This window comes from Bactrocera dorsalis, unplaced genomic scaffold (assembly GCF_023373825.1).
Source record: "Bactrocera dorsalis isolate Fly_Bdor unplaced genomic scaffold, ASM2337382v1 BdCtg155, whole genome shotgun sequence".
In the NCBI taxonomy this organism is placed as follows: Eukaryota; Metazoa; Arthropoda; class Insecta; order Diptera; family Tephritidae; genus Bactrocera; species Bactrocera dorsalis.
Window position 1 is genome coordinate 19,491 of NW_026038206.1, and position 23,931 is coordinate 43,421.

The 23,931-nt window shown below is 33.9% G+C and overlaps 4 protein-coding genes across 7 annotated transcripts; 1 reads left to right on the forward strand and 3 right to left on the reverse strand.

Annotated features, from left to right (window-relative positions):
- Positions 1 to 750: 750 nt before the first annotated feature.
- Positions 751 to 3,520, reverse strand: LOC105228958 (mesoderm induction early response protein 1). Of its 2 annotated transcripts, XM_029551425.2 has the most exons (5): positions 3,378 to 3,520; positions 2,448 to 3,324; positions 1,909 to 2,393; positions 1,670 to 1,846; positions 751 to 1,601 (listed from the first exon to the last, which is right to left on the reverse strand). In XM_029551425.2, exons 2-5 carry the CDS (start codon positions 3,307 to 3,309, stop codon positions 1,167 to 1,169), a joined length of 1,959 nt encoding a protein of 652 aa, XP_029407285.2. In that variant the 5' UTR covers positions 3,310 to 3,324; positions 3,378 to 3,520; the 3' UTR covers positions 751 to 1,166. The 2 variants fall into 2 exon arrangements, with proteins under 2 accessions (XP_029407285.2, XP_011207289.2); XM_011208987.4 differs by having other exon boundaries at positions 2,448 to 3,475.
- Positions 3,521 to 3,885: 365 nt separating this feature from the next.
- LOC105228957 (DNA replication licensing factor MCM4) lies at positions 3,886 to 7,211 on the reverse strand. The gene is made up of 9 exons (XM_011208986.4): positions 7,008 to 7,211; positions 6,635 to 6,951; positions 5,650 to 6,572; positions 5,392 to 5,586; positions 5,154 to 5,330; positions 4,729 to 5,095; positions 4,429 to 4,670; positions 4,150 to 4,360; positions 3,886 to 4,087 (listed from the first exon to the last, which is right to left on the reverse strand). The coding sequence occupies exons 1-9, from the start codon at positions 7,078 to 7,080 to the stop codon at positions 3,992 to 3,994; spliced, it is 2,601 nt and encodes an 866-aa protein (XP_011207288.1). The 5' UTR covers positions 7,081 to 7,211; the 3' UTR covers positions 3,886 to 3,991.
- A 349-nt stretch (positions 7,212 to 7,560) lies between these two features.
- On the forward strand, positions 7,561 to 20,816 carry LOC105228956 (unconventional myosin-Va). 3 transcript variants are annotated; one of them, XM_011208984.4, is made up of 22 exons: positions 7,561 to 7,749; positions 8,713 to 9,526; positions 9,604 to 9,728; positions 9,791 to 9,904; positions 9,976 to 10,467; positions 10,544 to 10,637; positions 10,715 to 10,941; positions 11,183 to 11,206; positions 11,581 to 11,694; positions 12,615 to 13,501; positions 13,563 to 14,131; positions 14,195 to 14,342; positions 14,415 to 14,512; positions 14,622 to 14,817; positions 15,975 to 16,200; positions 16,277 to 16,442; positions 16,583 to 16,709; positions 18,087 to 18,218; positions 18,287 to 18,815; positions 18,902 to 19,033; positions 19,295 to 19,387; positions 19,472 to 20,816. In XM_011208984.4, exons 1-22 carry the CDS (start codon positions 7,726 to 7,728, stop codon positions 19,607 to 19,609), a joined length of 5,469 nt encoding a protein of 1,822 aa, XP_011207286.2. In that variant the 5' UTR covers positions 7,561 to 7,725; the 3' UTR covers positions 19,610 to 20,816. The 3 variants fall into 3 exon arrangements, with proteins under 3 accessions (XP_011207286.2, XP_011207284.2, XP_011207287.2); XM_011208982.4 differs by having other exon boundaries at positions 7,562 to 8,041; XM_011208985.4 differs by lacking the exon at positions 11,183 to 11,206 and having other exon boundaries at positions 7,562 to 8,041.
- Positions 20,817 to 21,950: 1,134 nt separating this feature from the next.
- Positions 21,951 to 23,756, reverse strand: LOC105228955 (elongation factor Tu). Its single transcript, XM_011208981.4, has 4 exons — positions 23,203 to 23,756; positions 22,600 to 23,136; positions 22,288 to 22,516; positions 21,951 to 22,220 (listed from the first exon to the last, which is right to left on the reverse strand). The coding sequence occupies exons 1-4, from the start codon at positions 23,602 to 23,604 to the stop codon at positions 22,021 to 22,023; spliced, it is 1,368 nt and encodes a 455-aa protein (XP_011207283.2). The 5' UTR covers positions 23,605 to 23,756; the 3' UTR covers positions 21,951 to 22,020.
- Positions 23,757 to 23,931: the final 175 nt, after the last annotated feature.

The window sequence follows — 23,931 nt, forward strand, 5'->3', positions numbered from 1 at the left end:
AATTCAAGATCGATTGACCCGACAATGTCCATCATTTTTATTGTTGAATCATACATATAAAATATTCGACAAATAACTTAGAGGAAAGCGATTGTGGCCAGACGAAAATCGAAACGTATTCAAGTCTGACTGAATCCGACCAGTTCCGTAAAGGCGATCAATTTGATATTATATTGTTCTTATATACAGAAACCGGACTCGTTGTATTTCTGTAGACCCGACTGTAGCGGGAACGGAGGTGGCCTTGGTTGTTGTTTTTGTTGTAACGGGTACCTAATCCCCGTTAGGATGGTAAGGGTTAGCTAAGTTGTCGTCCACGTCATTCAACGGAAGGCCCAATAAACCTGCTGTTTCGACGGGGTCGGGCCAAAGGGAGAGGGGTGTTAGATGAATGGGGTTGGTGGAGCATACAGGGAGGTGACCAGTGTCTTGGGGAAACTCATTGTACACAGGACACATATTGAATACGTCAGAGTCTATTCTGGGTAAGTAGGAGTTTAACCTGCTACAGTATCCAGAACGCAGCTGCGCAAGGTTCACTCTCGGTTTGACTCCAAGTACCTCACTCACTGAAAAGTCAGTTAAGGTGTTGATGGCTCGACCGTGAAAAAAATATCTTAGATATGGCCTTGGTAATTAATATTGGTGTGATATCCTGTAAAGTACGATGTGCAGAAAATTGTGTCTAATATTGGTATCAAATGAAATTTCTGAAAATTCACATTTTTAATGGAAATAACTTCTTGAAGATTTATTATTTTATACATATGAGATTATATTGTGTATAAAAAACGCATACTATATGAATTCATACAGATCATACAGTAAAGGATTCAACATTTATGCTAAAGTCTGCAAACTTAACTAACTTATATAATTAAAAATAGAGTAGTAATAGTTTTTAATTTAATTGACAATAAAAAAAAATAAATTAAATTATTATTTATGTATTTTATGTTATATATATATATATATATATAGGTATATATGTCGGAATATATAAAGAAATGTTAGTTATTTAATACTATTTACTTTCTTAACATTAGCAACGTAAGCAAAGTGTTGCGTGTAATACGCCAGTGCCAGTAGGGCACGGCTTTAACACGTCGCAGTTTGATTTGTTTTCTGCTTTGCGCTGCACTAGGAGACTATCCAATGATTCGTCATCATTTCGTTTGTGCAACCGGTGCTGGTATATTTTGATTTATTGGATTCTCAAAGCTACTATTGGTGTTTCCTGCAGCGTTACGTTTCCGATTGCTTGCTACTTTACTAGTATTGCCATTTATTTGTGCGGTTGTTGCTATCGGCGTACCGCTATTAGTGGCGGTATTGCCTACCATCATTATGGAAATTGGATTTTTTTGAACGCAAGCGTTATTTTTTCTCGCACCTAGTGTTGCAGCACCATTAGCGTTGGAAGAATGTCCCGTTGTGGAGTTACCGTTGATTGCCGCTGTTGGACTGAAATCACCACCCTCGTTCAAATAAATGTCCATGTGATCTACTGTGTCAGAGTTAGCAAAATTGTGATCACGACGATCACTTTTCTTCCAGATATAATAGAACTGCACCAGCTCACGCATTGTACGCGTACGCACCTTTAAATAGCGACGAATGCTATAAATTAATGCTCCAATCCTTGAATCTCATTAGAGATTATACTTGCCTGATTTTGGCGTATTTTGAAAAAATCTTTGCCAAACTTTTGTATACCCTCCTCGAATTTATGACACTCTTCTTCTGACCATAGGCTCATCGAACCAGTCAGTGGGAGGGCATTTAGACGTTTTCGTCGTAAGGCCTCTTTAAAGTCATAACCACATTGGACGAGTAAATGAAGTGCCTGTAGCATAGAATTTCAATTATTTAAAATTATTTATATAAAAAAATGTTTAACACACGTACCTGCTCATTATCCTTAATCACAGCAGTTGCATCAGCGCTTTCACCTGATAGTGAAGTAACGGTGCTTAGCACGTCATCTGCTTTGTTAATAAGAGACGATTCTTTACTTTCGACATCGACGCCATTTGATGCAACATTTGTTGTATCTAGGACCAGTTCCTCTGTATTAGTAGTTCTTCTAGGCTCTTCACCTTCCTCGTCGCCATTATCCAACAAACTTGGTTTGATATCCCGAGCCTTAAGCAAGTATTCCTCAACTTGTCTCTCACTAACCTGACTGGGTTCCCAGATCAGTTTATCTTCATTTTCATAGGGTAATACATCGCCATATTGTGATAAACCATCTGGTATAGTTGCTTGGTATGATGGTCCTACCATAATGGTCTTCTTTACATAGTCGCTGTCAAATTCATCTTCTTCCTCCTCTTCGGCATCATTTCCATCTTCCTCATTATCATCATCATAAAGTAGGTCGATTTGTGCGTCTAAAATGCAAAATGAATTAAAAAAATTTATATATATAGTTGTGAGTTACAAACCTTTTTCGGTTCCAACTCCTGAATTTAATACTTCAGTGAAAGACTCCTCTGGATAAAGGTCCATAAGATGTGTACGACGGTATTTATTTTTTTCTGCAAGTCCATTTGTTAATTCCGCACTTTCTACAGTTTCATCTTGTTTACTCTCAAATTCATCTTCTTCTATACATTCTTCATTATCCTCGCACAATTCTGGAACTATCTTTTTGGCAGTGTTTTCTTCATCACCACTCTCTTCAATCAAAATTATGTCACTTGTCGCTTTTTCTGTAGTATTCGGTTCATTAACTTCAACAGTTTCCAAAGTAGGTTCTGTAGGATCTTCAGAAATCACAGCTGATTCACTTGCAACTTTGCGATGTTTAGAATTCTTACCACCAGCAGCTGAACGCTTATTCTTTTTTCTATATGCTCCAACATGTACAGTAGCTGGTGGTGCTACTTGATATTTTGCCAACAATTCTTCTAAAGGCATTTCACTTTCCTCTTGCAATGTTGCAATTTCATCGTTAGGGTCTTGTTGTTCCATTGCGGCTAAGGCTTCTTCCTCGTTCAATGTCTGTTCATCGTCAAAATCGTTGACCATCATATCAATTGATGGCTCAAATGTGGCATCTGCACTGCAGTTACCTTGTGAGGTTGATGTGGAAGACGCTGGTGACAATGGAGCAGCAAAAGTCTCTAAAAGAGTTGATATGGCAATTGGCGATTTATTGCGGCGTTCGCGTTGTTTGCGCGGGACCATACAATCCGTTTGGTTACTAATTTCACCAGAATCCGTTGGTGCAACCATATTACTTGATGTATCTATGGCTATAGAGTCCATTTCCTCTTTTACTGCTTCAAAAGAGTTGCTCGGCATTATATCAGCAACTGGCTGAGGAGACATTATATTTTAGTTCTGAATTTATATTAAATAAATTAATATACAAGAAAAACTTTTGACACATTCGACTTTTGCCAAACTTCAGTATAGTTGCGTTTTATTTCAACGACGTTTAAATTGATATAGGCGCTGAGTTTAACTATTACAGCGGCGGCATAATAAATAGAAAAGGAGTTAGAAACAGGGGTGTTAAACGAGCTAGGCGGTAGATATTTAAAATTACACTACGTGATATTTTTAATTTTGAGTCGTTAAATCCGAAATTCTAGTAAATATTTCTTAACTTTTAAAATTTAGAATTTTTTTGTGTTGTAAACAAGGGGTAGGGGATCAAATCACCGCCATTTACTAAAAATAGCTGTACGTGATGGAAACTTCTGATTTGTTTTGTAGTGATATTAGGATAGGATTAGACAAACTAAATAGAAACTATAAAAATAAGTAAAAATTAATAAAAAAAATAAATTTATAAACTAAAAAAAATTAAACATATACAAATAAAAATATAAAGTCAAAAAGAACAATTTTTAAATAAAAGCGAAAAATTCAAAATGACAGTTTTTAAAATATGTTAAAGACATTTATTTGGAATAATTTTATGTAATGATATAAAAAACGATGACAAAAAACATATATATAAATGTTTATGTGTTTGTACTTAACAGATTCTGATGGTATTTTTACCCATCACAACAATGGCGCCTTCATCTTGAATTTCTTTGAGCGCATCCTCGAATTGTTCGCGTGTAATAAGCTAAAAGAACAAATTATATGATTATTTGTTACAAATGCTGCATAGATTTACCAAATACTTACAATTTGTGAAGCATCTTTGACTTCTTTAAACAGTTTCTGATACGGAACAGTTGGCACTTTGCCTTTCTTTTTAAGGTTTTCCTTAATAGCTAATACGAGATCAGCTCGTTTCTTACGTGCAGCAGTCGACAAACCTGTTGTAAGAATACCCACATCTATTTTACCAGAAAGTGGATCGGTGGCAGATTGTTTCAAAGCTTCACGGTGTAATCTGTGCAATAAATTCATGCATTATTAACATTTATGTATACTAAACAATATGGTAAAGCCAATTATTACCTCCAAGCTTCTTCTACATCCTCTACAGTTACTACATTACTCAAGCGAACTTTAGCATGTGCTTCCGATAAACGTATCAAACTTTCCAGCTGTCTTGGATACGCTGATATTTGACCGCGACGTGCACCAACTTTGCGCATATCAACATATGCTTGAATGAGGCGTTGTTGAGCTTCCTCCGATAAAGTAGGAGAGCAGTGTTCACGAGCATAAGCAATGTAGTCACGTAGTACACTAACGTCCTAAATATAATTTTTATTTAATAAAATTTATTAATTGAAATATATTGAAATCACTTACAAACATGGTATCTTCTTCTTCGTGACGAGTCACATAATAAAGCGATACAAGATGATTTGCCAAACGGCGGTCAAATTGCTCATCTTGTGGATCCAGTACAAGGAAAATTAAATCAAATCTTGACAGGAGTGTATGTGGCAATTGCACATTGTCGATTATATTCTTTTTCTTATTCCACTGCGATTCAGCTGGATTAGCAGCAGCCAAAATAGAGGTACGTGCGTTAAGCTGACAAATGATACCAGCCTTGGCAATACTTAGGGTCTGCTGTTCCATGACTTCATGCAGAACACTGCGCGTGGAATCATTCATTTTATCAAATTCATCGATACAGCAAACACCATTATCAGCCAATACCAGTGCACCGCTAAAATATATAGCAATTATTGATGTTGCTTTTAAATTATAATTTAAGAAATACTCACGTTTGCAACACTAGTTGTCGCGTTTCCGGATCTTTTGTAACATAAGCAGTTAAACCAACTGCCGAAGATCCTCTACCCGAAGTGTACTGTGAGCGCGGTACTAAATTGAAAACATATTGTAGCAACTGAGACTTTGATGTACCGGGGTCACCACACAAAAGCAAGTGAATTTCCGCTCTATTAATTAAACACCATTTGAGTAGTAAAATAATTAAACAATAAATATTTTTAAACATACCTGAAATTCTGTCTGCCCAAAGTTGAATGTTTTTTCTTTGTACCACCAAACAATTGTAATAAAATACCTTTCTTGATGTCATCATTTTCATAAATGGAAGGAGCAATGGCTCTGGATAAACGATCGTATATATCTGGTTTCTGTGAGAGTAAATGTAACAATTCCACACGCTCTGGTGTAAAAATATGCATTTTTCTATAAAAAAAAAATATATATGCATTTATTTTCTTGGAATCAGAAAGGAACTTATTCACTTACCCTTCTTCCTCTTCGTACAAACGGTTGCTGTCAACTTTCCGATAATGCACTACGTCAACATGTGTTTTGTAAACGCTCTTAATATTCCGCCCCTTATCCTTCAATGGGACAGCGCGATATATACCAGTTACGGTAACACGATCACCAGGCTGAACCTTATCCACTAAATCATTGTGAGCATATAAAAGCACATTGTGTGGTGTTTGGCCGGCAGCCATGTCGTCCGGCGACTCTTGCAGTTTAATTAGTTGTTTATCTGTAAATTCTGAACGATTGTGCACCAATCGGAAACAATGATTTGTATTACAATTTGTACAGAGGGTTGGTTGAGCAATGCGTCCTCTGTCGACTTCAACTGCGGTGCAGAAAGCACAAATTATACATTTGAAGAAAGCTTCACGCATTTCCGGAATAACACCAGATGTTCGTATTACCATTCCACTAATACTCAACAACTGATCCATATCCTCAGGGTTGAGTGAACGCATGTTTCGTGTCTTATCCGCATTAAAGGGACGTACTTGAATCTGATGCTCTAATACAGCTGCTGGGTATCGTTCGAAAAACATTTCATTTACTGCCATATCGAAAGCTGGGATCACTTCTTGAGGGTAACAAATCAACTGACGATAGAGTGCTTCATCAAATGTTTTCAAATGTGCGCAGTTCACATTTAGGTAAGGCTCTTCTAGAGTGTGAATCTCTTCCAACTTTTGCATATATATTGGCTGATTTATATCTATATTTTCAGAAATTTCGTCGCGCTCTACGTCAGGATCAATGTAGCGCATAAGAAAAACTTTGAATTTTGTTTTACATTGATGCACCACAACATTGGTGCCCCAAACAACCATCTGCGGTGTTGATGACGACTCAGACACAGTATCAGTTCCTTCTGAGGGCTTCTCAGCAATTGGATCCAACTAAAACAAATTTAATTTTTGTATAAGAAAACAAAAATACACCCAATAAGTTGCATACTTACACCGGGTGCAGAACCACCAATTGTCACTTGACGCATCCTTTTATCTGTGCGTATATCGGGACGTGCTCGCAAAGGTGTACCACGAATACCCGAACGTGGTGTACGAATAGAACCAATTGAGCTGGGTGTACCATAGTTCAATGGTGAACTTAGATCAATTTCACTCATGCCCAGCGCACGGGCTGGACTTGTTGCTGGTAAACTCAAACCGCCCGGTGATGTTGGAGGCAAACTAATTTCCGATGGCTGTTGGCTCTGACGTTGAGTTGTTGGACCCATACGCATCGGTGTATCTGTTGCATCCTGAACTACAGGGTCTGCAATGGAACATCGTGATAACTTTTAACTGGACATTAAATATTTAAATACTTACTTCGCGTTGGAGTACGTTCGCCTTGACCTCTTGGGGTTACCCCACCTTCTGGTGTGCGAGCGGGACTTGACATTTTAATATTTTAATTTTATATAGTTACCAAATATTAATAATATAACAATTTGATATAACAAGCTGTATTTGATTATATTCCAACAAATTCACGCTGCAAATGGGAATGTAAACGCAACTGACAAATAAAACCGCGCGAAAGTTCGGATTGACATTTCTGAAGCACGATTGCATTTTGATTTAGATACTCGAATGTAACCGGTTTTTCTTAGAAAATTTCTTATATCAAATTCGGTGGAAAATGTTAAATATGTAAGTGTCCAGAAAACATAAAAGTTTTACATATACCTAAATAAACCTTGCAGATGTTTTTATTTTTCATTTGCAATAAAATTCCGGAGTTTTTACAAATTGAATGTGGTAAGAAAGATCTCAAAAGTAACAAGTTTCTGGTAACGCTATGGCCGGCAGGTGTTTGTGTACGTGTGGTTCTGTTTTTCTATTGCTTTTTTGTTGTCAACGTCAACGTCAAAATATATATATATTATAATACACGTTCTCTGGTTCAGTTGACTAGACGTCAGAGTGAAAAATTTAGTTTATTTTACAAATTAATTTTGATTTTCTTTGTTTGAGGCAGCGAAATTTTCTGTAATATTAATATAATTAGAAAATATAGATAAAAATAAAAAAAACGTTAAGAAATATGCATTTGAAACAAGTGAAACGCGTACGCTAAATTATAATAACATTAAAAAAGTAGATATAATTTAAAAAATAAGGTCACACACATTCATATACAAAAATAAACACTGATTAGCTTTTACCTGGTGGGAAGAAGATACGAAAACGATACCAACAAATTGATTGAAAATTGGTTTTACCGCCGTAGTAAACACTTTTGTTAGTTAAATACAGTTTATGTGTGAAGTCATATAACCGTAATCGCCGGAGTAGTAGACAAGGAGTTGCATTGAAATTACTACAAAATCATGTCGAACGAAGACATGTTATATGCAAAGGTATTTATTATACGCCGCTTTTCGGTTGTCTGCTTGAGTGATCAACTTGGTGGCAGCAGCCCTACAAGTGCAAGTGTAATTTGTTGACAAGTTAGATGGCCGACGAGCGGTTTCATGTACATAGACTAAACTTTGATGCAAACCAATACTTCAATTATTCGGTTGAAACTTTATTCCATAGTCTAGCTGGTCTAACTAGAATAATTCTTATACGCAATCGATTCTATTTTGAAGGACAAAACAAAAAAAAAATGTTTGTTTAGTTTCTAATAAGAAAAAATTTTTTACCAAGTGTAAAGGTAAAAAATCAAATGATATCAAAAAAAAAAACGTTAAGCTAAGGCTGCATGATGATTCAGTGGTCTATCAATGCGAAGTGACTATTGCCAATGATAAGGCCAATAACAAGAGTAACTAATTGCTATTTTTGTATACAGCACTTGACAGCGCAGTCATTTTAAAAGAGTTAGCTGTGAATGTTTATATGTTTTCGAGCTTTGATTACTAATTGCATAGTATTGGAAATATAAAACAGCTGCAGTAAATTAAACATTCCATATACATATATTTTTGAAATTAATGGAAAGAATGCTATTAATTTGAGAAAAAATCGTTTAATATAAAAGTGTTATTAATATGAAAACATTGGTGTTTCTATAATATTATTTTAGGGGTCCAAAATCTGGGTTCCCCATCCAGAGCAAGTATGGGAGACTGCCACAGTACAGAGGGATTATCACAAAGGCGACATAACCATACAGATCGTCAAAGATTCCGGCACTTCAGTGGAACTTTCTACAAAGCCCGATGGAAGTAATTTGCCACCACTGCGTAATCCCGCTATACTAATCGGGCAAAATGATCTGACGGCTATGTCATATCTGCATGAACCTGCTGTATTACACAATCTAAAGGTACGTTTCTGCGAACGACAAATAATTTACACATACTGTGGCATCATCTTAGTCGCCATAAATCCATATGCCGAATTACCACTCTATGGCCCAAGTATTATACGAGCTTACCGTGGCCGTTCAATGGGCGAATTAGAGCCACACATATTCGCCTTAGCAGAAGAAGCATACACCAAGCTAGAACGTGAGAAATGTGATTTAAGCATAATTGTAAGCGGAGAGTCGGGTGCGGGCAAAACGGTGTCTGCAAAGTATGCAATGCGTTATTTTGCTGCAGTTGGAGGTTCTGAATCCGAAACACAAGTTGAAAGAAAAGTACTCGCATCATCGCCAATCATGGAGGCATTCGGCAATGCAAAGACTACACGCAACGATAATAGTTCACGCTTTGGTAAATTTACGAAACTACTTTTCAAAAATAATATGAGTGTTATGAATCTTACGGGCGCCACAATGCATACATATTTGTTGGAGAAATCACGTGTTGTATTTCAAGCGCCGGGCGAGCGGAATTATCACATTTTCTATCAACTTTGCGATGCACGTGAAATGCATCCGGAGTTAATATTAGGTGCGTTTGATATTAAATATATACACATATATTTTTCTTTTGTCAGCGTTTGTTTTATGATATTTGCATACTTGTAGATCATCAGGATAAGTTTGAGTATCTTAAAATGGGGAACTCGCCACATATTGATAGAGTCTCGGACAAAGAGCAATTCAAAGAAACTATACAGGCTATGATTGTGTTGGGTTTCAGCACATTACAGGTGAGTTAAATGAGAAAGTTTGAAATATATGCAGACTTATTAATTTTTTTTTTATATTGTAGATAACAGATATCTTAAACATTCTTGCCGGTATATTGCATTTAGGCAATATAATATTTGTACCACAGTATAAAAAAGGCACTAACGACGTCGATCCAGACGGTTGTGATATCAATGTATGTAGATTTAAATATAATTAGTCTATAAAATTACAGAAAATCATTATTTTTACGTAATTCTGAAATAGCATAATGATCTACACCTGCATGTGACTGCTGACATGTTAAAAATTAATCCAGATGAGTTGCGTCAATGGTTAAAAACACGTCAAATCGAATCAGTTAACGAGCAAGTGCTTATACCGAACAGCATTAGCACCGCGCAAGCTGCCAAAGATGCGCTCGCAAAGCATATCTATGCGAAACTCTTTCAGTATATTGTACAAGTTATCAATAAGAGCCTAAATACCGCTAGTCGCAAGCAAAACAGTTTCATTGGCGTCTTGGATATTTACGGTTTCGAGACATTCGAAGTTAATTCATTCGAACAATTTTGCATTAACTATGCAAATGAGAAATTGCAACAACAATTCAATCAACATGTATTCAAATTGGAACAAGAGGAATATTTGAAAGAAGGCATAACATGGACAATGATAGACTTTTATGATAATCAGCCCTGCATAGACTTAATAGAATCGAAGCTGGGCGTGCTAGATCTCCTAGATGAGGAATGTAGGGTAAGTGTGTGTGCAGGGTGTAATAAAACAAACGAATTTACATATTTACTTAACGAAATATTTAATATTTGCACAGATGCCCAAAGGCAGTGACGAGAGTTGGGCTGGCAAACTGATTGAAAAATGCAATAAATATCCACATTTTGAAAAACCACGCTTCGGCACTACAAGTACGTGTTAAACGCCTAGACTAATATGTTTATCAATTTTAAATAATATATTTAATAAAATATATCAATTATTTAAGGCTTTTACATCAAACATTTCTCCGATACGGTTGAATATGATGTTTATGGTTTTCTGGAAAAGAATCGTGATACCGTATCGAAAGAGCTGGTTAATGTTATACGGCAATCGCAGATGTCGCTATGCAAACAATTAATGGATATGGAGGAAATTGATACGCTGTGCGCAGACGCCGCAAAAGTGACAACGTTAGGTGGACGTGTGGTGATCAGCGCAACTAGGCAACAGGTAAGTGTAATGTGTAGGTTTAAAATGCAAATAAATGTCTCTTTACCGCCTATAACTATATGTACATATTAAATTTAACTATATGAAAATTTCAGCAGTTAAAAAAAAAAAACAAAAAAATTAGCTCTATGTACGAATTTCAATAAGTAACTGTTTTGTATTGTTCTTTTCCTCTTTTTCGTCAACGTCACTGTATTGATTGTACCTTGATAATGATGTCGTTATATGCGTGGATGTTTAGTTAACTGCCGACAACCGCAAGCGAGTTAGTGCTTTTAAATAGCATATATGTGTTGTTGTTTTCTAACACAAAAATACTCAATATTCCCTAATTTTCTTACAAATGCAAACAAAAACTAACATATTTATTACTGTAATAATGTTCTATGTGTTTATAAGCGTAACTAATTTGGTTGATAAGCAAAGTCTAACCGTCATTTGGTTTACTCACTTGTGCTGCTTTCTAATAACCCACTTTTGGCTTACCAAAATTTTAACCAAAATAAAAAACTAAAACCAAAAACAAGAAACATTGCATGCCGCATACTTAATTTCGACATTCAGTTATTTTTAACTATTTTACATCATTTTATAAGAAGAAAACTGTTATACAAGCTATTTTATCGCGTTATCTTCTAGATCGCGCCATCAAAGCAACATCGCCGTTCGGTTGGCTCACAATTTAGAGAGAGTCTTTCATCGCTCATATCTACTTTGCATGCAACAACACCGCATTACGTGCGCTGCATAAAGGTTAGTGACATTAAACAACAAATATAATTGTTTTGTTTAAGAATTGTTAGTGTTCTTCAAAAACTTTATGACTAAGATATTGTTCAGTAAAAATCCAAAAATACTGTGTTAGGTCTATTTATTTCTAATTAGTTCCAATTAAAAAAAAGGAAAACCATTTTTGTATATTTGAATTTTTGTTTATTCGCTTTTTTATGGTCTTAACGTTAAATTGTTTAAATCTATAACAAATTGTTAGAAAATTGGATTCAAATTTATTATAATATATGTATATTGTTTTTGCAATTAACAATTTTTTACCTTACCATGTCACTTTGAGGTTAGGAATTTTTTTCGTTTATTTATTTTTGTTTACTCGCTTCTTTCAGGTCTTTACGTTAAGTTTTTTAAATTCTTATCAAATTGGTGAAAAATTAACAATTATTTCTTTGCAAAGTCACTTCGAGGTTAGAATTTTTTTCTCTTATTTTTTTCTTTTCTGGAGTATATAAATATATCTTTTAACTAGAAGCAATAAAACTATATGACGATTTAAAAGAAACAATGTACAGTATATTTTAAAGATCGAGACAAGTTTTTAGTCGCAATCAATGTAAAATTGTTCCTAATAGGTGCAAAATGTAGCCTATTTTCTATATAACGATGTTTATTTACAAACTAAATTATTAATTTATACCAACAAAGATCCAAATAGATCTGTTGCTTCCACTTTTTCAGAAATATGTGATTTTTGGAAAATAATTCTTCAAACTCAACCATCGTTTCGATGAACAATTTTGAAGAAATTTGGTTTAGATAAAGTTTAGATATTCAACTACTATTTCATAAGACTACACTTATTAAAATCAAAAAACTAACTTAATTAAAAAATCTGTATAATAAAAAATGTACTTCGCTCTTCCTTCTACCACACTCTGTAGCCGAACGATGACAAAGTGGCCTTCAAGTGGGAGGCTTCAAAAATCGTACAACAACTGCGCGCATGTGGCGTACTCGAAACGGTACGCATCTCAGCCGCTGGTTTCCCATCACGTTGGTCCTACCATGACTTTTATATGCGCTACCAATTGCTGTCCCACCGCACGTTGGTCAACAAAAATGACATGAAGCAGTCGTGTCACAATATTGTGACTAAATGGATACTCGACGTGGACAAGTATCGTTTCGGCAATACGCAAATATTCTTTCGAGCCGGTCAGGTAGCCTACCTGGAACAGGTGCGCGCAAATCTGCGCAAGAAATACATAACGATCATACAGTCGGTGGTGCGACGCTTCATACAGCGTCGACGGTTTCAGCGTTTGCAGCGGACGGCGCTCGGTATACAGCGTTATGCACGCGGCTATTTGGCTCGCCAGAAAGCGCAACAAATGCGCGAAGAGCATGCGGCTGTTGTCATATCGAAATATGCGCGCGGCTGGTTGTGTCGTCGACGTTACCTTCGTCTACGCCACACAATTTGCGGCATACAACAGTATGCGCGTGGTATGCTGGCACGCCAACGCTTCCAGGCCGCCATGGATCACTATCGCGCTGTGCAAATTCAACGCTTCATACGCGGCTACTTGGCGAGACGCGCTTATCAGAAGAAACGACGCGCTATCATTGTCTGCCAGTCGGCGGTGCGGCGTTTCCTGGCGCGTCGTCAATTCAAGCGACTGAAGGCGGAAGCGAAAACCATTTCGCATATACAGAAAATGTACAAAGGTCTCGAGAACAAGATCATATCAATGCAACAGAAGATTGACGAGCTGAATCGCGAGAATGTTAGCTTGAAGTCGAAATCCAGCGAAATTTCCGTATTGAAGTAAGCATATTTAGAAAATTTTAAATGAGCTTGTATAAAACTTTGCAATTTTTATTTACAGAATGAAACTTGAAGTGAAGAAATCACTGGAACTTGAAGTGCGTAATCTGAAATCGATCGTCGCTGAAAAGGATAACAATTTGGCGGCATTGAATAAGCAATTGGAAACTGAACGTGATGAAAAAATGCAATTACTCGAGGAGAAAGATCACTCTGAGGAGGATTGGGTGCAACAGAAGCAAGTGTGGCGCATGGAAAATATCGAATTGCGCAAACAGATCGATCAAATGATCGAAATGGCGAAAAATGCCGAAATGAACACCAGTTCGCGTATGGAACGTACATTCTCTGAAGTTGAAACCTACGAAATTAATGAGGCCTACCAGCGTGCAATCAAAGAAAAAGAGATTATAGAAAATGAAAATTACATGCTGAAGGAGGAGTTGAGTCGCCATCAGAAACCGAATGGCACACGTGATAATAATCAACATTCACGTTCGGTTAGTAATGCTTCGAGTCAAAATGAAGACGACGTCGGCTATGTTTCCGCCAAGAATACACTCGAACTGCGGCGCCATCAAGGTGGAGAGAATGCCAATCAGATATCACCGGAAACCTTTACGACAATCGGTAAATATATTTCATATATTGAACTAGCCTTAATACGCCTAATACCCAACTAAATATTTACAGAAACTACGTCAACGCCGAAATCGGGTCAAACGAGTCTGATTTTGAAATTGCGCAGCATACTCGAAGAGGAGAAAAAGAAAAACAAGCAGTTAACTGAACAATTAGAGCGGCTGATGAAGCGAAATAATCAAACAGAAGACTCTATACGGTAAAAATAAGAAGAAGCTTCAATTTTTTCTTTAAATTTCAAAATAACATTTTTTATATTACACATGTTCAGCGTTTCCGAACTGGAGGTGGAGAATGAGAAACTACGCAGCGACTATGATCTTTTGCGCAGCAGCATCAATCATGGCTCGGAAATGAACGAATTAGAAGGTAAAACTATTGGTATTGTGTTAACTAATGTCTTAACCAAGTCTAACGAAATATTTAAGATATTTTCTAAAATTAACAAATTTCAAATAAATTGCTATTGTCATTTCAGCTCAATATCAAGCGTTGCAAGAGGAACTCCGACGTCGTCGTGATGAGTGTATCCAGCTAAAAGCTGTTCTACAACAGCAAAGTCAATCATTGAAGTCATTCGGTACCACAGGCGTTTCGTTGCGTGGCGTGGATTTGAAGAATTTGAATGATAATGAATTGATCGAGGCTTTCCAAGCACAGAAGCTGGTCAATCGGTAAGCGACTTGTGAAGTATAAAAATGTAATATATTGCTTTAAATGGACAAAAAAAAAATATTTTTTTGAATATTTTTTACGGTCATCTCATTTTTTTTTATTGTATGCTAAATGACTGCAAAAAAAAAATCGTCAAATATTGACAATTTATTATTGACATTAGTTCTGACAGTTTGGGCTTGAAAACCCTGCTTGTTATTTACTATTTACAAAAAAGAGACATTTTGTTCGCTACATAAATCGTTTGCTTGACAACTCTTTCTGGCGATTGTTCATCTCTGTACTACTACTAAACTCCTCATTGCTAAACTAAATGCATAAATGGCAGGTGAAAATATCCTGCGAGCTGTTCAATATCCACTTGTCATTTGCTACATTTGATAGCCGATTTTGCTGTTAGGTGATTTTTTTCTATTTCTTGGCAACTCTAATAAATGTAATGCGTTTATAAATATACAAATGGTTTCAAAAACATTTTTAATTCTATAGCAGGTTAAATTGTTTCTCAACTAACTGGCATACCTAAATAAAAGCGTTGAACCGCGCGTTATCGCGTTGTTAAAGCGGCAACTTTACATCAAATTATCACTCAAATTCTAAAATTAGTACAAAAGAAGTTAAAAGCAAAACGAATTAATTTATTAATAATATGAAATAAATTTTTTAAGATTTACAAAAATTATTTTTGAAAGCGCTGTCAAAATCGAATTTCTCAACCCTCAGCGTTGCCGCAGCGTTTATTTAGGTATGCGCCGTACAAAATCTATGAGAATGAGGAATCCTTAGTAGTAATTTTTCGCTGCAGCTTTTATTTAGGGACGACAGTAACACGTCTATCTTGTCGAAAACTTCCTTTGCGAATATATTTTTGATGAACTCGATACAATACCATAAAAACAAATACATAAAGGGACATGTTTCATAATTTTAACTTCGAAAACTTTTCTAGGTTATTTGCTAAAAATGTAATTTAGCTGAATTCTTTTTTAAACTGAACTATATTGAAAAAAGTATTGTTATTTAAAAATAGTCCAATGTGTTCGTAACCGTAGAGATTTCATATATAAAAATGACTGTTTTAAACTTTAAATCTTATCAAAGAGCAGTTGGTTTTTTTCGAAATATTAATTATTATTCTTTTCACACCTTTTTGCAGACAATTGGAATCCGAGTTGAGCGCTTTAACCGAAGAGAATAACGCACATCTCGCCGATCTAACACGACAAATTGATGATTTGCGTCACGAAAAGACCCAACTACAGGAACTGCTACATAATGGACTAGAGCAAATCGATGAAAGCAATATTGAGGCATTGCGTCAGAGTGAACGGTATCTGCGTTATGAGTTGCAACGTTCGGTATTACAATATTCACAGCTACAGGTGGGTAACGAAAATAAAACGCTTTGCCTGCGCGCGCATATTAAATATGATTAATTACTTTCAAATCTCTTTTTAGGAGGAAATGAATGCCATGACTCGCAAATTTGAGGCGCTTAAACAGGGCAATGACAAGCTAATGTTCAAACTAAAGGAGCACGGCATTCCTCAAGATGGTAATAGCAAGGAAAATGATAAAAAGGCCGTGACTAATGTCAGCAAGCAGAAGATACAAAATTATCAAGGTAATTACATTTGTGTATATGTGAATTGTTGTGTGTGTTTAATGTTATATTTTCATAATTTTTATATTTTGTTTATATATTTTAATTTAATTTTTTATATTTTTCATTTTACTTTATTTGTTTATTTCCTTGTCCTTTAGGTGTCATGAAGTTCCGCAGTGAAGATCTCGATAAGATTCTGCAACGTCTAGTAGGAGACATGACGCCACGTTTGGCTATTGGATTGTTACCTGGTTTCCCTGCGTATATAATATTCATGTGCATACGGTAAGAACATATATGTATAACCGCACTTTTCCGATTTTTTTTTTTTAATTTCTTGTTTTTATTAATTAATTATTATTTCTTTATATATTTTAAATATTTCTTTAATATATAGGGTGGGCCATATAAAATTTTAAATTTCGAAGATATGGCGTAAAAGATTGAGTGTAGCGTTTGCTGTATGGCACATAGCGCCGTCCTGCTGGAACCAAATGTTGTCTTCCTCTTCAATTTGCTTGAAGAAAAATTCGGTTAACATTGCGCGATATTGCTCACCATTGATGGTTACGGTTCCTTCTTCATTTTCGAAGAAAAATGGGCCGATGATTCCACCAGACCAAAATCCGCACCATACAGCGATTCATGTTGGGTGCATTGGCTTCTTGACGATTACGTGCCCCAAATGCGACAATTCTACTTGTTAACGCAACCATCGAGGTGGAAATGAGCCTCGTCCGAAAAGATGATTTTTCGGTAAAATTGACCATCCTTGGTCAAACGATTTTCTGCCCAATCTGCGAACTGTAGAATAGGGAATATCTGTCACTTTCCGAATTGTATTTGACGTTTCCAATGTCGAAATATAGATAATTCAAATTTAAAACGTTAAATGGCCCACCCTATATTTGAATTTTTTTTTTTAATTTCTTGTTTAGAATATTTTAAATATTATTTTAATATATTTTTAATTTTTGTTTTTAAATATATATTTTTAAATAATTTTTGCGTTTTTTTATATAATTTCTAAAAATAAGTTTTTTTTAATTTTTTAAAATTTCTTATTTTAATATTAATTTAATTTCTTTAGCATATTTTATATATTTCTTTTTTTATTATATTTTTTTTAATACATTTTAAAATATGTTATATATTTTAATATATTTTTAAATACTCGTATACATACATATGTATATACATATATACTTTTTAATTTCTTATTTTTGTTTTTAATATTAATTTTAATTTTTTTTAATATTTTTGTGTGATTTATTTAATATATTTTTTCTAATTTTTTAAATTTAAATTAATTTAACTTTTTTAATATATTCTAAATATTTTTTTTTGTTTTTTTAAATAAATGTTCGTTTATTTTTTAATTTTTTGATTCTAATTTTAATATTTTATTTTTTTTTTTATTACATTTTAATATATTTTAAATATTTTTAAATATATTTAATTTTTTTATATTTTTAAATCAATTTTATTTTTAATTTTATGTTGTATTTTTTAATGCTTTTAATCTATTTTACTAAAATATTTTTTAAAAATTTGTTTTCAATATTTTTTTTTATTATTTTGTTTGTATGGTTTTATTTATTTATTTTTTTTTGATAACTATTTTAATAATGTTTTGTATTTTAATGCGAAATTCTCATTCAGTTATACTGATCTTATAAATGCTGATGACGATGTACGCGATCTGCTGAGCAAATTCGTGATGCAAATCAAAAAAATACACCGTAACCCAAATGTAATCGAAATACGTTCACTTTGGTTGGTGAATTCCATCACGTAAGTAACAATAAATATATTGGTGTATATAATACATTTAAATTTTTTATATTTTCACATGTCAACAGACTTCTCAATTTATTGAAACAATATGGTGACGTTGAGGAATATGTTAAATTCAATACGGAAAAACAAAATCAACAACAACTAAAGAACTTCAATCTGTACGAGTATCGGCGCGTAATATTAGACATAATTATTAGTTTATACCAGGTGTTGGTGAAGCAGATACAAACCCTTTTGGAGCGTTATATCGTACCAGCCATACTCGATAATGACGAAATCCAACGCAATCGGCAAGTACAAGGTATGCGCGGTCGTACTGCCTCAATGGATTCAACGTCATCACCCGAGCATGGTAAAGTAGCTGCCTGGAAGCTGCTCATCAATCACCTGGAACAATTTTATAAGCAATTCCAACACTTCGGCTTAGATCGTTGTTACTCAGAACAGATTTTCCATCAATTATTGTATTTCATTTGTGCGGTTGCACTAAATTGTTTAATGTTACGTGGTGATATTTGTATGTGGGAGACTGGCATGATCATACGTTACAATTTGGGTTATATTGAGGATTGGGTGCGGAGCAAGGGAATGGTGAGTGCGCTAAATTAAGTCTTATTGCTTTCGAATATTATATATATGTATATTCATTTGTTTTACACATTTTCATTTTTTCATAGTCAAATGATGTGTTGGCACCATTGGCGCCACTGAATCAAGTATCACAGTTGTTGCAATCACGCAAGAGCGAACAAGATGTACAAAGTATTTGTGATTTGTGCACATCGTTGAATACGGCGCAAGTGTTGAAGGTAAGCTCAATTGCAAAATACAAAGTCAAAGTTTTTAATGTAGTTCACACACATACTCAATTTCATTTACATATAATTATTCACATATTCTGTTATGTTTTGAAAAAATATTTAAGTTTAATTAAAAAACCAATATTGAATATGATACTATATACGTGCTTTTAATGTAAGCAACAAATTCTAACCTAAAAAATTGCATTTTAAACAACAACTTGTAAACATAATTAATAATAAAAAAATTTATTTTTTCACTACTTTAAGGTTATGAAATCATACAAACTGGATGATTATGAAGGTGAAATAACGAATACGTTTTTGGAGAAACTAACCAAAAAGCTAAACGAACGTGCAATGGTAATATCAACACTACTCATTTTATACTTCTTAATATTTTCTTTAATTGTCAACTACAAACCAATATATTTAATATATTTACAGATTAAAAACGACGAATTTACTATGGATCAGAAATTCATACATCCCTTCAAAGTGGTTTTCAAGTATAGTGATGTCAAATTGGAGGATATTGAATTGCCGAAACATTTGGGCCTGGAAGACCTATTAGCGAAAATTTAAATTAACCATTATGTGTGTAAGATGTGTAAACAATGTTGTTGCAAATTTATACAGTCCAAACATTCCACCCTCCGACAAAGAAAGAAAATATATATAAATTAATATTAGAAAATGCTAAAATTATGAATTTACATTAGCTAAGCCTTAATTACCTATGTACTTCCATGCTAAAATTGTTATTGTTAGAAAAGAGTTGTGACAGATAGTTATATTGTGTACCTTGCGCAATTTGTTGCCATTGAAACATACACATATTATTATTATAGTAAAGTACGTACTTATGAATGAACTGAACATTCCCCCCTTACACGAAAAAAGTATTTTGTAACTGAATACTTTAACACTAGCGCTAATATACATAAATATATTTAGAAAAAAACACCATGCATAGCATAAACACTAAATGGACTATTTCAGTTACTTAAAATAAATTATATAAATTATTTGTGTTAATTTACATTAAGCTTATAAGCAATTTTATTAAAAAAAAATTGTTATGTATAATGTACATGAAAAGTGTAAAACATTTAAGAATTTGTTTAGAACATATGTTGACATTGTGCAACGACTTAAACTCGCCTATTAGTTAATTTATTACACGACAAAAGCTAAGCATCTCCATCTTCATAAAATGCTAAAACATTTGAAAAACTTTGTTAACGGTACTTGTTAGTATTATTGGCATATACACATTAATTATGAATTAGTAAAATAATGCAATAATTGATATAATCAGCTATATTAAATTTTGCAATGTTGCATTGAAGTTGGAGTCGAAGTTGTATTTAAAGCGTGGGAAACTTTTTGAATAGCTTAATAATGTTAATAATGGTGAAACCACAGCAACATAGTTGCCTTATTGTTGGTGAGCGAGCAGCAACAGCAACACCGACCACTGAGTAAGTGTTAGTGAGCAATCGTACATGTGATAAAAAAAAATTATAATATAAAAGAGAAATGTTTATTTATACACATACATACATACATCCTTATACATATGTATTAAAAGTACACATTAAATCTATAGAAATATTTATTGTAAAGAAATCTACGTCTGTTTAATAAGCAAATTCCTAAAAAGTTTAACTGCCTGCACTAGTAAATAGCGAAGAACATAGCTTTTTTCGTTTGTAGAGCACGCCGCTACTGTTTAAAAGACTTGTATTTTTGTATTTATTGCATTTTATTTTACATTTATTTAGTTATAAATTATGAAAAAACTTGTGAAAATTATTTTGAGTATGATTATAATTTTTGTCAAAAGAAAATAACATACAAAAAATATAAGATAAATGTAAACAATTTAAAAACCGATAAAATTAAAAAAATAATAACAAACTTAAAAAAATCAACAAAACAATTACACTTCAATAATAAAAGCATACTTTAGAGCTGATAAACACTTTTTGCATAATTTTAGCGCATTTAGAATATCCATCAAGCCTTAGTTACTGAAATATATACACTGTGTCATCTATTACTTCGAGTTTACAACGTTTTTCGCTCATTATTTATATATGTTGACTACTTTTGTTTACTCTAAACATAATTTATTTTACATACAATTATTTATTTGCCTAAATATTGCTGAAATTGTAATAAAATTAAAAAGTATTTGGGAAAATTCTTTATTTTGTTTAGCTCATAAGCAAAAAACATAAATTAGTTTGCTTTAAATTATTATAATATACAAACTTAGCGCATTTTATACATACATAATTTTATGCATATACATATTTATACATATATAGTACTTACGAACATTGTAAAGCAGCTAAAAATGATTTTTGTTTTTGTAGAGGCTTTAATTACATGGCACATATAGACATAATAATATTGAGACTTTGTCTGCTTATAAATATAAATGTTTTAGAAACAATAATACTTAAAAATATTTGGTTAAATGCAAGCATAAATATTTAAAATTAAATAATGCAACATAATTGCAAAAAATATAAAACTCTATATACAGTGAAAGTTATTATTATTTTTTAAACAGTTATTGAAAAGTTGCCAAAATTATTCAAATTCATAAGTTTCTTTTCTCAATGCCATTTATTTATTATAAATCTTGCCAAAATGTCTGAAATATTATTATTAGCTATGAAAAATCGCATTAATAAAATAATTTACACTGAAACAGCTGAAATTCCAAACTTTACACAGTATGCGCATTCCTGAATACATATGTACATATTTAAATATTTATGTTCAGCTCCAAAAACTTCCGGCATTGCCATAAAATAACAACGATTTCCAATGTTAAATTTCAAAACATGCAATTACAAAACTACGTACTTATTTCAAATAAATATAATATATGTACATTAAAAAATAAAAAAACAATTTGTTTTTCTTTATTTGCATTTTATTACAAATACACACAAATAAATATAAGTATGTATGTCAACTCAACAAGTTACCACAATTTTAGATAATTTATTTTTTGGTATATCCAACGAGGCTTTTCGTTCGGTAATCATCCCCGTCGCCACGGTTGCACCATTTTCTCTTATCGTAAAAGCTTGTCCTGGTATTAAAACCATTTTTCGCAGTAATGTTATGCGCACCTTGCCATGTTCACCAGGCATTAACATGCCATCGGAAGGTACTGCATAAAATAAATAAATAAAAAAATCATGAAATAAAGTCCAATTGTTTGTTTGCGAAATGCTTACCAATGTCAATGCGTGCCGGCGCATTCCAAGTGGCGCTAAATAATTGCTGTATGTATTTGGAGAGCATAGGTTTACTGCGTCCACCTTCTGCACGTGATAGTAAATACATGGAGGCCTCGAAGTGATTTGAGATATTTTCGGTGTCAGCCGCACATAGGAGCATACCACGCTCCACACTAGAAATTTTAACGGAACGTAATAAGACACCAACATTTTCACCCGCTACAGCCTAGAGCAATATTTAAAACAAAAAATAAAATAAAATAAAATAAAAGCTTCTGGGCAATTCTCATTTGCAAACAATTCGTTTACCTTCGGCACACTCTTTTTGAAAATTTGTATATCTCCTAAGCTAGTTTTGATATTCTGATTGAAACCTAGCAAATCGGCTAAATCATTTTTAAGCATTGTTCCACGTTTGATTGTGCCAACGACCACCGTACCACGTCCCGCCACTGTGAATGCATTATCAATTGGCAATATGAAGGGTGATGTGTAATCACGCGTTGGCGTCGGCACATAAGTATCTAAATGTTGTAGTAAGCTCTCAATTGCTGGCACACCAAAAGCCGATGTATCACCATTTAAAGCCAACAATGCAGAACCGCAAATTACCGGACTGTTAATGCCATCAAAACCAAAATCTGATAACATTTCACGCATTTCTATTTCCACCAATTCTAATACTTCCTGATCAACTAGATCAGCTTTGTTTATGAATACGATAATACGTTCAATGCCAACCTGTTTGGCAAGTAGAAGATGTTCACGCGTTTGTGGCATTTGTCCATCGGTTGCGGCGACGACCAGTATAGCGCCATCCATTTGTGACGCGCCAGATATCATATTCTATAGATAGAACCATCGATGCATATATTAACACATATTTGATGATTTAATCAATTATTCACGCACCTTAATGTAATCCGCATGTCCCGGACAGTCGGTGTGTGCATAGGAACGTTGCGATGTTGCGTATCCAATGTGACAAGCATTTATTGTTATGCCTCGCGCTTTCTCCTCGGGTGCCCTATCGATTTGATCGTATGATGCATACTGCGCTAGTCCCTTCTCTGCCAGAATTTTGGTTATAGCAGATGTTAATGTGGTTTTGCCGTGGTCCACATGCCCAATTGTACCCACATTACAATGTCGCGTATTATCATCTTCTGTTGCAGCAACGCTTGTATGGCTAAACCATTTTTTTCTTATATCACATACACTGGCTAGTTTGGCGGTAGATAGATGTGAGTCTGCGGTCACGGTGCGAAGGGAACGCAAACTGCTGCCAGCGAATTGTGAAAATAGTTTAATCATTTTAACTGCGACTATTAAAGTTAGAAATTTACACTTATATTTATTGAATGCACTAAACTAAAGCGGTTCATTCAAATATTTTAAAAATTTTATTTTCATTGATGAGCGGAGCGGTTTGCATCACACTTCACCAATTTGATAAGCACAGCTGTTTTTGGTCAAATCAGCCGTTAAACAGCTGTTTGCAGTAGTTCTCAAACTTGTTGTGAACAACTTTATTCAATTATATGTATATAAAAAAAGGTAAACAAATATTTTTTAGTCATTTAGTTTTATTCTTCTATGTATTTTGAAAACTTGAAATGTTACCTTATAAATATACATATA